At 32.4% G+C, this 16,133-nt stretch overlaps 3 protein-coding genes across 4 annotated transcripts in view; 1 reads left to right on the forward strand and 2 right to left on the reverse strand.

The window, feature by feature from the left end:
- Window positions 1-16,133, forward strand: part of LOC144848590 (protein MMS22-like) — a 47,842-nt gene that overhangs the window by 14,205 nt on the left and 17,504 nt on the right. The window lies entirely within an intron of this gene.
- LOC144848594 (uncharacterized) lies at window positions 240-4,301 on the reverse strand. Its single transcript, XM_078705400.1, has 6 exons — window positions 4,207-4,301; window positions 2,912-3,067; window positions 2,249-2,799; window positions 2,002-2,061; window positions 1,758-1,820; window positions 240-1,323 (listed from the first exon to the last, which is right to left on the reverse strand). Exons 2-6 carry the CDS (start codon window positions 3,049-3,051, stop codon window positions 1,088-1,090), a joined length of 1,050 nt encoding a protein of 349 aa, XP_078561526.1. The 5' UTR covers window positions 3,052-3,067; window positions 4,207-4,301; the 3' UTR covers window positions 240-1,087.
- LOC144848317 (uncharacterized) lies at window positions 7,199-14,312 on the reverse strand. The gene is made up of 10 exons (XM_078705031.1): window positions 14,191-14,312; window positions 13,547-14,097; window positions 13,085-13,147; window positions 12,810-12,872; window positions 12,343-12,557; window positions 10,033-10,291; window positions 9,740-9,913; window positions 9,251-9,313; window positions 8,355-8,530; window positions 7,199-7,216 (listed from the first exon to the last, which is right to left on the reverse strand). The coding sequence occupies exons 1-10, from the start codon at window positions 14,310-14,312 to the stop codon at window positions 7,199-7,201; spliced, it is 1,704 nt and encodes a 567-aa protein (XP_078561157.1).

Genomic DNA, 16,133 nt, shown 5'->3' on the forward strand with positions numbered 1-16,133 from the left:
AAATTGTTTTGTTTATTATATGATTTACACTTTGATTTGTATATGTTTGAAGGTGCTCAATAAGTATAATAAGGGCTATAATAAATAAAAAACATAGGCCTAATACATTACAATACAAAGCAAATATACTCATTAGTGCTAACAATTATTGCTAAAAATAACTAAAAGACTGTACTTTAAAAGAAGTGATCCGGAAAAATCATTACCGAAGCTTTTATTAATTTATTTATTAAACATATTTAAGCAGGATAACATAATTCAGAAAAGAAAAGATCACAACATTTTCTGTTCTTCAATATGGTCCTGCAATGAAACAACAATAAAATAGAAAAAATATCAATCCGTAAATATAGAACGTTAATGATAATACGTGGGAGATACAATTATTTTTTTACTAAATGCTTTTTATAATTAATTTTAAAACTATTTACAGACAAACTTTCTTGACTTTTTACAGGGATCCTATTCCAAGCTTTTGCTCGTGCAATCTTTAGCGATCCGTTCATTAATATGCAATTTGGCATAGGTGGTATAGCATTCAGAGATTGGTCGTAAACCATTTCAATATCGTTGCACAGACGAGGAGGTGCAATACTATGTATACATTTGTACATAATACAAGCAAGAGCGTAGTCTCTACGTTCATTTAGCAATTTTCATTTATTTTGTTTAATAATAAAAATTCCTACGATTTTTTACAACTCGAGCGGCAGGTTTGTGTAAACTTAAAAGATTTTTAGTTTTTGGGACGTAGTTCCCCACACAGAGATAGCATAGTCCATATGCCTACAGGGCTGAATTACGCTGGTATATAGCATATTTAAAAGAGATTTGAAAAATGTCTGGGTTGAAACTAAAACAATTAAAACTATATATTAACTCATTGAAACTGATATCGAAATCTATTTATTAAATCTACCATGACGATATCTTTATAACAAAATAAACCAATGTTATCAAAAACGCCCTCGTAACAGTATCTAAGCTTTTATTCACTTAATTTCTATCACAAAAACAACCCATTACAAGTTTTCATTAATAGACTTACGCTATCATTTATGTGTTTAAATGGAATGTTTTCTTATATTTAAAGATTTCCTGCAACCCTTGCATTGTTATGGTTTGCTACTTCCAGTAATACTTCAAGAAGTATTCCATCCACTGTCGGGATTTGGTCTTCCAAGTCACTTGCTATGGCTCTGATCTCGTTTGCAGCTTTATCTGGAGAACCACTTTGAATCTCTTTGAAGCGGTTATAAATTGTAGCCCCATCAGCAACCAAGTTAAGTACGCCCAGTAAAGCTTCTTTTCGATCATTGTTTGCTAGAGTTAAACATAATTTTTAAATTTTAAATATATCCATAGGCCTATTTGAAACAACGAAGACGATAATACAAATGAGTTTATTTAATTGCTAAATAGACAATGCAGGTATTACCTCCATGAACAGATCGTGACTTAACTCATAATCAAACATTTTGTGATACATGCATCATGTAAAACACGTGTGATACTGTTTTACAGAATTTGCCTTCCTTGTTTTTTGTGTTCGACCAAATAAGTGAATGATTGAATGAATTCATGTATGAAAAGTACAAGGATTAGATAGAAGTTTGTTTTATTACTAAATTAAAGACTTTGTGTCTTGGCTTTTGTGTCTTGGCTTTTGTCTTTATCCGTATGCCTACATTTCAGATATATCTTTTGTGAGGTATTCAATATTTGTGTACCAGTGAGGGGAGCTAACATGTACTTACTTTTGCTCAGATACTTATCAGTAAACCCGCCTACAAAGACCAATGATTTTACTATTTCTTTCACTGTGGAAAATTAAAATAACATATTATTTACCGCGGTGTTTGGGTTACGTTACTAAACGCTTCAATGTATTACTTCCTTTAAATTGCAACTTCCTCTTTAGTGTTTATCCGGTACCAAAGGTTAAAACAGAAGTGGTAGCCCAAAAAATGAATTTGTTTTATGCTTTGTTTATCAAATTACCTTTAGTGTTATCCTCGAACGCCGCTACATTCTGTCTTGTCATAAAAATATTCCCAATGTCTGGTAATAAAAAAAAAACAAAATCAAAATATTTAGTAAATTTGAAGACCATCCAAAATTCGTATTTAGTTAAAATTCTGCCCTCGTCACAAAAATATTGATAACTTCAAACGATTGATAAAAACGCCACTTTTTTCCTCTCACCCAATCGTTCCTAAATCAAATGGAACTTCGTATTAATAGTTACCTAAGAATACTTGTGTGTGGTCACCATGGGTTTCAAATCGTAAGATAGCTCTATCAAAGGAGGTAGACAAAGATATGAATCTCTCCAAACTTCTTCGGTATCTCTCCTTCAGATTACCAAGTCTGTGAAACGTTTGGTCATCTTCCATCACCCCAATCGCCTCTTGTGATCCCCTGCTTGAATTAAGATCAGCCCATGCGTCAGCAAAAACATCTGTAAGTTTTTCAGTAGCTCGCATTGCACCTCGAATGTAAGAACCGTCAACTGGTAGTTTGTAACCATAAAAGGTGCTCAACAAACACGCACAATCCACAACAAATGCCAAACAGTTTACAGTGACTTTGGCAATGTCGCTTTTGTGTCGTGACCTGTTTATTTCGTCTGCAATGTGTCGAAGACGTTGGACAAGTTCTGCTCTTCCTTGCGCCCATTGGTGTAAGTCGGTCTCTAACGCAAGTCTATCCTCTTTTAGTTGGTGCTCTGCCTTCTCAATTCGTCTTTGTTGAATCTTATACCAGATGAAACCAATCAACGCTAAAACTGCAGGAAATCTGAAATGTATGTAATAAAATTAGTGGATACCTTTTGTTAGCTGCAGCTTTTCGTACGCGCGATAACTTTTAAACTGTTAGACATAGCAATATGTCAATAAAAAATACTTACGCCCAAGAAGGGGCATTCGTAACATAAATCATATGGGTTATAACAAATAATCCATAAACGCAACCGCCAATTTTATATCTCATGTTAATTTCCAGATGACGTTGTCGTTCACCAAATTCTTCTTCACGGTTTCGATCCATTACTTGGTCACTTTTCCTGTAATTGTATATATTCTTCGTTAGGCTACTACTATTTTCAGAAGTTGAATTTTATTTCGAAGTTATAGCTTATTCGCCGTAGATCTATAGCGTTTAAGCAAGTTATTGTTACCATTTTTTTTAATCAATAAATGTATTATCAAGGCGACCATGGTGAATCCTGGACTAAAAAATACAGACGATTTTCGTGCTACGGAAGCTCTTGCAGAGAGAACAGTCGTGACCAACCGAGCGTAAAAAACAAAAATAACATAGCGTTTTCAGGGGATTTTAGGACACCATGTAACATGTTCTTAAAAGATTGGCCTACATAACTGTATGATTAACCACTTAAAATCCTTCGAAAAAACACCACATTGTTATAAGCATATGCGGAAAGAAATGGTGGTGACAAACGCCTACACTGTGGTGTTTTTTTTCGATGGAATTTAAGTGGTGAAAACATTTTTTATAATTTTTTCAATCATACAGTTATTTAGTCCAATATTTTAAAAATATTTTACAGTAATTTTTTTCTCACGATTTTTTAATTGGTGTCCTGAAATCCAATGAAAACGCTATGTTATTTTTTTTTTTACGCTCGGCTGGTCATGACTGTTGTCATCTCTGCAAGATGGCTTCCGTAGCACAGAAATCGTCTATTTTTGGGCCTTTTTTGTATGGATTGTCACACCATAATATGTGCATAACATAATAGTGTATTAATTATTATTATTATTTAGTAAGTAATAGTTCGATTCAAAACTGTGACTATAATATCTAAAATCTGCCGATGATGGCGCAATGGAAATTCCAAAAGTATAAAAATAACCGTTCAAATAGGTTTGTACGCAAAATGGCCGTAATTTAATGAATATTTTTTTAGAAAAGTTGTTAAAGACTGTTCCTATAATTGAATTTGAATACTAAAGATGGTAATTTATAATAGAGATATTGTTACTTCACACAAACCCCGGGCCCACCGGGTCGATCCTGGCATGAAAACATTGATTGGGGTGGCTATTAGTAGGCCCCTAATATATAAGCTTAGTCACCATAATATACACCTAATATGCCTAATAAACTAGGCATATAATAAGGCTATCTAGGTTTGTTCAAAATTGTGCTGGTATTGAGAAACAAAATGATTAAACTTACCTGGCCTAGGTCTAAACCTTGTATTTGGTCTTGTTTTATGGGTGTGACTATAAAATCTAAATTGAAAATGTTTCTAAAAATATCGCAATGAAAATTCCAAGAGAGTGTATTATTACTATACTTCCGACATTAAAAAAAAAGTGTCTTAGGCGCACTACATCTTTGTGTATGAGTTTGTTGTAATATTTATGTCAGCCTCTCACAGCTGAGATCCGAAGTTCAATTCCTGCTGTCGACGCGATATGTTTATCTTTTTTTTAAAATTAAATTTTTTAAATGATATTTTATTATAATTTTCAAAAATATATTTTGCTTATGTCGTGAATACTTGACTCTTAACCTTATGGTCAAGTTCTTCAAGGTTCTCATCGAAACTGCGACATGTAAATAATGAAATATAGACAAATGTTCGTTTTTGTGGATTGTGACCTTGACCTTTGACACTTCCCCTTTAAAACTGAACTACCCATATATTATAATGTATCATAAAATAATTAAAAGATATATTTTTTGATCTTTGTTTTTGTGCTAATTGATATAAATCCTTTATATTATATAGAAATTCTCGTAATATTAATAAGATTTTCCCTCGAATATATCTTTTTTTTTGGTGTTATGCATCTTGTTTAAATATTGCTGAGGATTGTTCTTTAAATTATTGTCAGCGTAGTCAGAGTTTGTCAATATTCGGATAAAGTGTGGTCTGTAGGCGGTAGCCCTAAATATTAAGAAATACTATTTTGTGGGATTTGACCTTTGACCTTTGACCTTACAGTGAGTTTGGTCCTATTGATATTATGAGTTAGTACGCTTACACCCAATCTCTGGTTTTGCGTCCTACCACCATATCAGTATCGTAATATTAAGTATATTATATGGCTATAGTGCAATAATAAAAGAAATGAGAAAGAAAGAATTAAAGTATTGCTCTTTTTTTTGTCGCACATAATGATGCAATTTATTACTCATATTTAAACCAAACAAAAATATTTCCAAGACAATCCTAAACCACATCGATTTGTAGAATTAGCTCATATAGGAAAATAAACTGAATATGTGATAATAAATAGGTTTTAGAATTAGTTCAGATTTCATTTCGTTCTCTCAATTTGGTTTTAAATACAATTTTTTTTAAACAAAAGCTTATTTAATAGTTAAATTCAAAACTGTGACTATAATATCTAAAATCTAATTGCCGATGGCGCAATGGTAATTGTAAAAGTATAAAAATAACAAAAAGGTTTGTCGGCACACTGGTTACAGCTTTACAATGGGCGTAATAATGAATATTTTTTTAGACAATTTGTTAATCACTGTTCCTTTAATTGAATTTGAATACTAGAGCTGGGAATTTATAGTAGATATATTTACTTCACACACACCCCGGGCCCACCGAATATACGGTCGACACTGGCCTGAAAAACATTGATTGGGCTATTTGTATACGGCCTTTGTATATCCTTAGTCACCATAATATACACCTAATATTGTATGCCTAATATATTTAGGCCTATAGGCTATTTAAAGCTAACTATTTTTACATTGGTATCAAAATTTACACTTCCATCACCTTGATAGCAACAGTCAGTCAATATTGGTAGCGTATTAATACATAAAATGAGTTATATGTACTCCGTTGAAAGCCAAACTCTATTCTTTAAAATGTACAATTTTTACTACGACTATACAAGACTAACTTGAAAATAATTGTAATACTCCATGTCTATTTGCAAATTCCTCTTTTGAATATTTATTAGTCGCGTGAAAGCGACTCTATAGTTCACTATGTCGGTCGGTTGGTCTGTCTGTCTGTCTGTCGGTCTGTCTGTCGGTCCGGTATCACTATGCGTTTTATCGCTTTCTAACCTTATCTTGATATCAGTTTAATCTAGCTAAGTCAATTTTTCACAGAATATTCCTTATGGCCAGGAATCGATGTGGTTATGTTTTCACGGTGCGCATTAAAAAATTACGCGGTCTACGCACGATTTAACGAAATCACGTTTGTAATCATATCTTCACAATCATGAATCACAATTAAATAAAATTTGGTACTCATAAATTTCAGGGCATAAATCATCATATGGCAATACAATTACGTGCGTAGCGCATGTAACGCATGCGTACGCGCGCTTAAAATTTTCAAAATTTATTTTCGATGAAATAAGAGTACGTTTCAGGCAATTTTAAGCGTTTACAAAATTGCCATGAGTGCGCAGATTTTTGCGCGCGCACTGCGCGTTAAATGTTATTGCGCACTCTTTTTGCCCGATTTCTGTTTTCTTGACTTACTTTTCAACTCGAAATTACGTTATACGAGCACGTCAAAAGTGACAGGCTACGCACGTGTAAATTAAAAAAATATAAATGTTTTTAAACATTTCAACATTTTTAAACATGTTCAGTAATTTCGGTCAGTATAGTTTACTATGGGCCTGTTTCTGCTGCATAAAAATAACCGGTTAAAATCGGTGTGAATAAATTAAAATCGGTGTGAATAAATTAACTCCATTTTCTTGCCAGCAGAAACAGGACACATTTTTGGTAACCGGTTAAAAGGCAGCGCAAAATAACCGGTTAAAAACACCAATTTAAATCGGTGTTAGAACGCCGTTTAACCGGTTATCGCTGAGCAATTCTTAGCTGCAACACGAAATAACGGTTATTTGATTGACAGTTGTGACCCCGGGTCAGATACCGTCTCGTACCATGTGTGTTTTCCTCGTGGTTTTGACAGTCGAACGAAGAAGTGAACATGTATGTGGTTGAATGAAATCACAAGATATGTTATTCAGTTGTGGGGGGAAGAGAAAGTACGGTGAAGGATGGCAGGCAATAGAAAAGATTCACAGATATATAAGAACATTTTTGCGAAAGTAAAAGAGGAATTCGGGGTGGAGTTCCGGACTACCCAAGCTAAACAATTTGAAGCGTTAATACACGCTCGCGAAGGATATGGTCCTATAAATACCAAAACGGAAACAAAAGGGACTCAGAATGTTGCAAATACCTACCAAACGAGAATAGATAATGGTTAATTAATTATGAAAACCCAAATTTTATAGCAAAAATCGTCCGAATTTATGTTAAAAAACGATGAATTTAGCAACAAAAACTGAAACCAAACGAGCGTATTTATGGCACGCCCCTAGTGCCTTTAACAGGAGAACAATGAACAATCTTATTTTGATCGTTTTACATCATCATTTTTTATAAAAACATCACATCGACCGAAAACAAAGGTTATCAGAGCCTTTGTTAATATATTAAATATGATTTTATTAAGCATAGAAATGTGCTATTATTTATGTTAGTATATAAATATACGAAATAATGTTCAACACTCATTATTCTATTAAAGGCACTATATGCGTGCGATATTCTATGACTTGGATACTCTCGTTTGATTTAAGTTTTTGCGGCTAAACTCATCGTTTTTAACATAAATTCGGACGATTTTTGCTATAAAAGTTGGGTTTTCATAATTAATTAACAATTATATACTCTCGTTTGGTAGGTATTGCAACATTCTGAGTCTCGTTTTTGTTTCCGTTTGGTGTTTAGTAGGACCGCGCTCGCGAAAGACAACTGTCGTTCACGTGGGAAGGGCCGTATGACAATCGCCTTTTTGAGGAATTAGGCTAGATAATAATTATCCTAGGCGATCGGGCGCTGCACGACCCTCCCCATGTTTATTGAAGGCGGCATGAGAATTAATTTTATTAGTGATGGTAAGTAGGCTTTACAAAAAACAAAACTTCTAGACCTGGAGACAACATTTTATTATGTTGAGATGTTCGGCGATATCACACACGTGCGTACTGACGTCGATGTAAACAAACAGCCAACTTACTACTTCCGTCTGAGTGTATTGCATTTTGGGTAATGATGACGTTTTGCTCGACGACCACCCATAGATTTAACCGGTTATTTCGGAGCACAAATTGAGCAGAAACGCGGTCTTGTTATTGTTATCTATTTTTAATCTATTTTAAAATAACCGGTTAAATTGCGTTATGCAGCAGAAACAGACCCTATGTCGGTCGGTCTGTCTGTCGGTCTGTCTGTCGGTCCGGTATCACTATGCATTGTAGCACGCGACTTAATGGCTGTTGGCCTTGTTTTTTTCTCTCTTTTACAACTCTTACATTTTTACGATTTGCAACATCCAATAATATTTCAAAAAGTATTTCGTCCACTGTTGGGATTTGCCCTTCCAATTTACTTGCTATTTTGTTTATCTTGTCGGCAGCCTTCTTCAGAGAACCATTTTGAATTGCTTTGAAGAGTTCATGAATTGGTGTCGTATCTTTACCAAACATCTCTAGTACATTCAGCAAAACTTCCTTTCAATCACGAACAGAATAAAACAATAATAATCACTTTTTCATAAGTACGTTTTTTTTAAATCAATTTTTATCGTCATTTTATTGCCATCGACATATTTTAACTAATTGTATTTTTAAAAATGTATATGAATGTAAATGTGGTTTCTTTTTAACATCAAAATAATCTTAGCCTATGTATATACTGTTTAAAAGAGATGTATTTTTTTTAGCAATATACCTTATAAATAAGAGAAATATATAAATGTGCATATATATATAATATTATATTTATAACTGTCAGAGAACTATAATAAAAGTGGGACGAACCCACACAAGACAAAAAAAAAACATCTCTAGTACATTCAGCAAAACTTCCTTTCAATCTTTGAAAGAATTTGAATAATTGAACATAAATTTCGTATCAATATGCAACAAGCTGGCTGAGGTTTTCTACATAAATATTCTGTCCCGAGATATTACTGTAAATTGTAATAATAACAGCCATGATGGTTTGTCTGTGGCAAAATTGTTTCTGTTTGTCAAAATTAATTCTGAGTGTAATTTCGGTAATTAGTTGATTAACGTTGTACTGTACGTATTAATTGGGATAACTTTCATGTTAACATTTTTCTTCAATTATAATAATATTACAAAAAATACTGTACATTGTATTGTATTATCTTATGTAAATTTTGAATTTTAGAGTGATTAATTACCTGTATTCTTACGGCCATTGAATACACTTATTTTCTGTCTCACCATAAAGATAGTCCTAATCTCTTTGAAAAAAATAAACATATAAATTAACAAATATAATCTCTAACTTTTTAACAAAGAATTAAACAAAACACGTTTCATTCGTCCAAGACGACAACATTATGAGATCGGTCAGATTTAAGGGGTAAATTTAGAAAGCATGCTGTTTACGTTTATAGCCAGAAATATTCATAATAAAGAGTGATTATAGTTGGACGTAATACGATATTTGGTGGATTGTACCTATAGGTATACAAAATTAACTAAAAATCGTCATAGGTGCCGACGGCAACTGTTGCTTACACAAGCAGCACTGCACAGAGGTCCGACAAATACTTTTACATCAAGATGTAACCAATTATTAGAAATGTACTTTTTTAGCATCTGAATAATATCTCATCAAATATCATAAATCTCTGTGTAAATATAAGGATGAAATATACTTATACCCAAGATAACCTGTGTATCGTTGCCATTAGTTTCAAACCGCAAGATCACTTCATCAAGCATGCTGGATAAAGCTATGTAATTTTCTAAACTACGTCGGTATTTCGCCTTCTGTTTTCCAAATAGGTTAAATATATTCTCAAGCTCCATGGGCCTAAACGCATTTTTAGATTCCCCTGTTAAATTAGTTAGGGTCGAGTAAACAACACGATCAGCAATTTTGTCACATCCATGCAGTACACCTCGAATGAATGATCAATTAGAAGTTTGTAGCCATAAAAATAAATCAACGTACATGCACAATCACCAACAAACGATAAACAGGCCACAGCTTTTTTCCCAAACTCACTTTTCAGTGTTATTCGGTTTAGTTCAACATTAAATTGTTTAAGACGCACGGAAATCGCCTCTCTTCCCTTTTTCGTCAATTTAGTTAACTCTTTCTCCAACACAAGTCTATCCTTTCCAATTGATGCTTTGCTTTTTTCAATCGATATTGCTGAACAATGACACACATCGACACACATACTACCGACATACATACTGAAAACAAACTGGAAAATATTAATATAATTAGTGAACTTAGTGAATATCCAAACAAAAAAGATTTTTTTATAGAGACCTGCATGATGTTGGCCGACTCAGTAGTTCGTGATTTTATAACAAATGAGAAATAAATAACTTCTTTTACTTACGCCCAAGTAGTGAAAGTGAGCATAATATAATATGCATTGACTACAACAAATACGTAAATGCAGCAGGCTATTTCATTTTTTATTTTCATTTTGCCTTGGCGTTCATCGTCACGTCTATCTTCACGGTTATCAGCCATGTTACTGTCCACTTTTATAGAAATATTAATCCTACGGAATTGTGAGATAAATATTATTTGGTTTACAAGACAACGACTAATAATGATGGCAATACCAGCTCTGGTTTACTTTGTCTTTTAATTGAAAGTTTTTGTAGTGAACGCTGACAAAGAATTTTTAAATAGGCTACTGACCGAAAAAAATCAGAGCGTAGTATATGTCTCTATTAACATTAACAATTATATTGCGATCGTTATTTATTCGTGCTTAGCACATTTGCTGTGCACTTTTCTCTCGCATTTGTGATACTCTATTGAAGACAACGAAATGCAACAACGGTAGCTGAGTTTAGTTTAAAGAAGTCTAGTAGCCTATTAAAACATGCTACAAATACGAATTATTAACTTACCTATCTACGTTGGATCTATTGCGCTTATTGAGCATCGATGGGAGTGACGATCTTATAAGTGATGTGTTTTTGTAATGACAAGATGAAAATTCCAAGAATATGGCCTAAAAAGTAGGCTAGTACACAATGACAATATTTTCAAAATAAATACAGATAAAAGGGTTGGACTGTTATGCAGCAGATAATGCGATCAAAGTGTGAGGAGTGTAATTGAATAGACAAGTTTAAAATTTCAGTATTAGTAAACTTCTGTATTGTTCTTCATATACATGCACATTAGAGAGTACTAATAATAATATTAATAATAATATTTATTTATTTCCATACAATTTAAAAACAAAATATACAGAGTATTTATGACAACAACTATAGATTACGTATGCAAATAAGTATAGGCCTAGTTAGACACATTTACGTAATAAATGAGATGGTGGGAAATGAGATGGTGGGAAAGAAGGGACGTTGCAGGCCACGCATGATAAAAGAACTTCAATATATACTTAAAGTTGTATTCAATCTTTTATCATGGCGGTAAATTAGGCATAAAATAGAAAAAATTAAGGAATAAGCAGAATATGGTTTGACAATTAAATCTAATAATATTTATAATATATTACCTAATAATAATTACAAATCTAATAACTTCACAGGAGAAACAATTTACTTTTACTTATGGTATTCTTTAAATTAAATTTATATTTTTCTTTAAAATTAATTATAAAGTACAGCAGTACTGCCGATGGACTTCTTTCCGGTAAGTCAGGTCCTTTATTTGATATTCCTCTTTGTCATAGGGCCTATACATTTTGATTTTTTGTTTGAATATAAATACATTATGTCTGTTACTCGTATCATGTGTGCAATGTTTAGAGATGTTGTGCTTAAAAAGGGAAATTAAAATTGGATGGCAATTTATTTTATGAAAACTGAAGTACATTGTTTATATTATAAATCATAGTAAGAGAACTTGTTTTTACAAAGATGGGTAAAGATGGATGATAGGCTTTTATATGGAGAGCAATATATGTTAGAATAAAATTACAAAAGATGGACACAAACTAGAAAAAGACAAATTATTTGCTGAAATGGAAATTTTTCTACTAGGCAAATACAAATGGTATTTCATATAGTGCGTTGTGGTGAATTTATTGTCTTACTATTATTACCGGCAATAAAACTATACATTAGGCCTATATTGATACGTGGTGATATTGAACAAATCGCAATTCATTATTTGTCACTATACTTTAAATTGTACAATTTGAATTGTATTTATATTAGACCAAATTGATAAAAAAAAAATACACTTTTGGTATACCCTGTTACATTACTGTGTTGAAATAAAATTTTTTCTTACAAATTAAAGATTCCCTACAACTCTTACATCATTACAGTTTGCTACTTCTAATAATACTTCAAGAAGTATGCCATCCACTGTTGGAATTTGTTCTTCGAGGTCATTTGCGATGGCTCTGATCGTATCTGCAGCTTGATCGGAAGAACCTTTTTTAATTTCTTTGAAGAGGTTACAAATTGATGTCCCATCATCAGCAAACAAGTTGAGTACGTTCATTAAAACGTCTTTTCGATCATTATTTGCTGGTGATAAAAACATAATTTTGTGTAGGCCTACTAAAACTTAAGACATGGTGGTGTCAACACTGATGATCCTTTATCCTAGGCCTACCAATGTTTTGTTCTTTGGCCTTTAATCAAATCAATTTTGAACCGTTAGTGATATTGTTGCGTTGAACATCAAATGTTGATGTTACACCAGACAGAGGCAAATTTAGGAATAAATGTTGGTGTCTTGATAATAGTTTTTCAGAACGAACATTTTAGGCTACTCACCTTTATTCAAAAACTGACCAGTCAATCCTCCGACAACAATCACAGATTTTACTATTTCTTTAACTGTAGAAGTTAGAAATTAAAAGAATCAATTAACTTTTTGATAAAATAGCATTGAATTGTTCAATTACATTTTTAATTGAACATATTTTGGTGCCTCGGTGGTCAACATTCCTGGAAATATTACGATGAAATGGGTGTGTTGAAACTTATTGTAGTTTGTTTTGGTTTATTCTCATGGTATAACATTTTAAATCGTGTATAGTGATTATTACCTCTATCATTCTTGCCGCCATTGAATACACTTATGCTGTGGTTTGTAAAAATATTCCTAATCTCTTAAATGAGAAAAAAGTTACGTTACTTTTATTATTTTAATCTCAGCAGTGGAACAGTGCTATTTATTTGCTATTAAATCCATGAATTAAAATGATAGCAATCCTCAATGGGAAATGGGTCGCTAATGTAAAAGTATATATAACACTGTTCATTTGAGTAATTAGGGCGTACTTAAAAATACTAAAATGCTGAAAATAAACTCGGGTCTAGCAAAAGCATCTGAATGACTTTCAAATGTCCCATCCCAAATCCCGGAAATTAAAAAAAAAATGTTCTTTTCCCTCTCTTCATCATAATCGTTGTGTTGGAATAGAATTTGATTTTAGCCTATTTTGTTATCTGTATGTGTTTATTATTAAAGCCGAATCGAATAACTATTTGAAAAAAAGAATAGGCACCTAAAAGCACTTGTGTTTGGTTGCCATTGATTTTGAACCGCAAGATCGGTCTATAAAAGGGCATGTTGGTTAATGCTATGTATTCCTCTAAACTACGTCGATATCTCATCTTCAGATTACCAAATCTTTTAAAGGTCTGCTCAATCTCTTTAGACGCCTTTTTTGACCCCCTACTTGAAGTAAAATTAGCAAGTGCATCAGCAACACGATTAGTGAAGGTTTCAGCAGCATGCAGTGCACCTCGAATATAAGAAGCGTCAATTGGAAGTTTGTAACCATAAAAATTGATCAAATAACATGCACAATCTCCAACAAACGATAAACAGGCTACAGCGGTTTTGGCAATCTTGCTTCTCTGTCTTGATCGGTTTATTTCATCTGCGATGTGCCTAAGACGTTCAACAAGACTGGTTCTTCCTTTTTCCGCCCATTGATTTAACTCCGTTTCTAACGCAAGTCTGTCCTCTGTTAGTTTATGCTTTGCCTTTTTAATTCTATTTTGTTGACGCAAATACCAAATGCAAACAATCAACAGAAATACTAATAGCAATCTGAAAATATACCAGAGTCAACTCATAATTATAATTACATTTTAAATGTAATATTTTGACATTTGTTAGATAATAAAATGAAATTATATTTACTTCGAAACAGAGACGTTCATCGAATAACCCGCAAGACATACTCCATAAAAGAAAATTTGCTTCAAATCCAATTTCCAATTGACTTGGCGACCGGTGAATTCTTCTTCACGGTTATCATCCATGTTTATTAATACTCAGGCATACGACCAATGATGACGCTGTAGCCATGAAAAATCATCAAATCAATACAAAATTTATATTAGACAATAAAATTACATTCATAATTTAATAACGTGAATTACTTTTTTAATATTTATTTCGTATTTACATAGACCACACTACACTTTTTGTCACATCCTTTTTCAAAGGCGAATCGTCTCTAAATAAATACTAGGCCTATTCTATTTATTTAAGTATGCCTATTAACTGAGTATTGATTTTATCAGCGCGCTGCACACCAAAAAATAGTAATCGCTTATAAAAACAATTAGGGCCTAACTTTTCTGTGTTCGTTATCGTTAAAAATGAAGTAGGCCTATGTCCATCTTTTTACATATTAAAATTGGTTTAAATAATAAGCCTATAGCAATTCTTTTATATTCGACATCTCATTCTCAAACCATTTTTGTTGTATAAAAGAAAAACCCATAACTTACTTTATTGTATGCCCTTGTATCATAACAGTTTGAATACAAACAGTATCCTTAAATAAACTTTTTAGTTGCAATAAAGCCTATATAACTGCTAATCGACAAATAAATCAGAGCCTACCGTATAAGAGATAGTTAACACTGTTTGTGAATGTAATGACGTATATGATGAAGACGGGAAAATCACACATTTATTTGGTATATACCATAGGAACTTCAACATCATGAGAACAAACCATCTGCTGATGATCGATCTCTGACATTACAGGAGGCGTTAAACTTCATCCTATTAAATATGGTATCACTGCGCATTATCAATAGGCAAAAAGGCTTATTATATTGATAATCCAACAGATTCTCGGTACTGTATCTAGATTTTTGTAATTGGCCTCCAATTTGGTATTAATTCTCTTTTTCCGTTTTTGAATAATAACTTTTCTATCCCCTTCTTTTTACTTCCTGTTCACCAAGATAAATAAAACAGATAAGAATTTTATTTTTCCATTTTGCATGGTTACTCTACTTTTAATAAATTACGCCCTCAGTTGGCGAAATATGTCGCATGTTGCGTTGCATATAAAATAATAATTACGTTTTTTAATAATTTATTTTATATATAATATCAACATTGGCAATATCAATAAAATATGTTATTAAATTTAAACTCCTTTAAACACTTTATAAATACCCAAATATGTATATTAACAATCCATAAGATGTGCACCATGTCCAAATCAGTCCATACGCCCTCTGTTTTCTTATATAGAGCTACTTTATCTTGGGTGGAGGCAGGGAGTGCACATAATGCGAACGCATCCCCGACATCCTTAAATGTATTATTTTAGAATATATTAGTATATACAGTTAGTACAAATCATCAATATTGTTTTTAAAAATGTTTAATATTAAGTCAAAGCCTAAACAATTAACAAAGGTTCTTTAGATATTGTTAAAACGGTACATGATGCTTATGCGTTATAAAAACGGAAAACTAGTCGGAACTGTGCTGAATATTTGCTTAATTGACCATGTCAGTCGATCAGATGCTTTTTTGGACATTTTGTAGTTTTAATAAAGTTAATAGGCCTAACTTCCATTAAAAAAAAATGATGAAAAAAATGTTTTCACTTATAAAATGACAAAATAAATGTTTTAATTCAACCAAAAACCCGAGCCAATTTAACTATTTTTTGTTTAATTCACATTTTTTTCAAGTAAATATTTTTTTTTCAATCCAATTTTTTGTCAAAGTGAAGAACTATTATGTGGCATTAAAATGGCATATTCAACCCAATTTTTTTTAGGATTATTTTGTCCGGGGGACAATACATCTTTAAGCTGCAATTTCCAAGC

This window comes from Antedon bifida, chromosome 7 (genome assembly GCF_963402885.1).
Source record: "Antedon bifida chromosome 7, ecAntBifi1.1, whole genome shotgun sequence".
Classification (NCBI taxonomy): domain Eukaryota; kingdom Metazoa; phylum Echinodermata; class Crinoidea; order Comatulida; family Antedonidae; genus Antedon; species Antedon bifida.

Coding starts and splice junctions, on each gene's coding strand:
- LOC144848594 (XM_078705400.1), bottom strand. CDS start 3,051: ATGGATCGAAACCGTGAAGAAGAATTTGGTGAACGACAACGTCATCTG. Junction 2,062..2,248: donor CCACACACAAGTATTCTTAG/GTAACTATTAAT, acceptor TTTTATTACCAG/ACATTGGGAATATTTTTATG. Junction 1,324..1,757: donor TGATAAGTATCTGAGCAAAA/GTAAGTACATGT, acceptor GTTTAACTCTAG/CAAACAATGATCGAAAAGAA.
- LOC144848317 (XM_078705031.1), bottom strand. CDS start 14,312: ATGGATGATAACCGTGAAGAAGAATTCACCGGTCGCCAAGTCAATTGG. Junction 9,914..10,032: donor GTTTGTTGGTGATTGTGCAT/GTACGTTGATTT, acceptor CTAATTTAACAG/GGGAATCTAAAAATGCGTTT. Junction 9,314..9,739: donor CGATACACAGGTTATCTTGG/GTATAAGTATAT, acceptor TTTTTTTCAAAG/AGATTAGGACTATCTTTATG.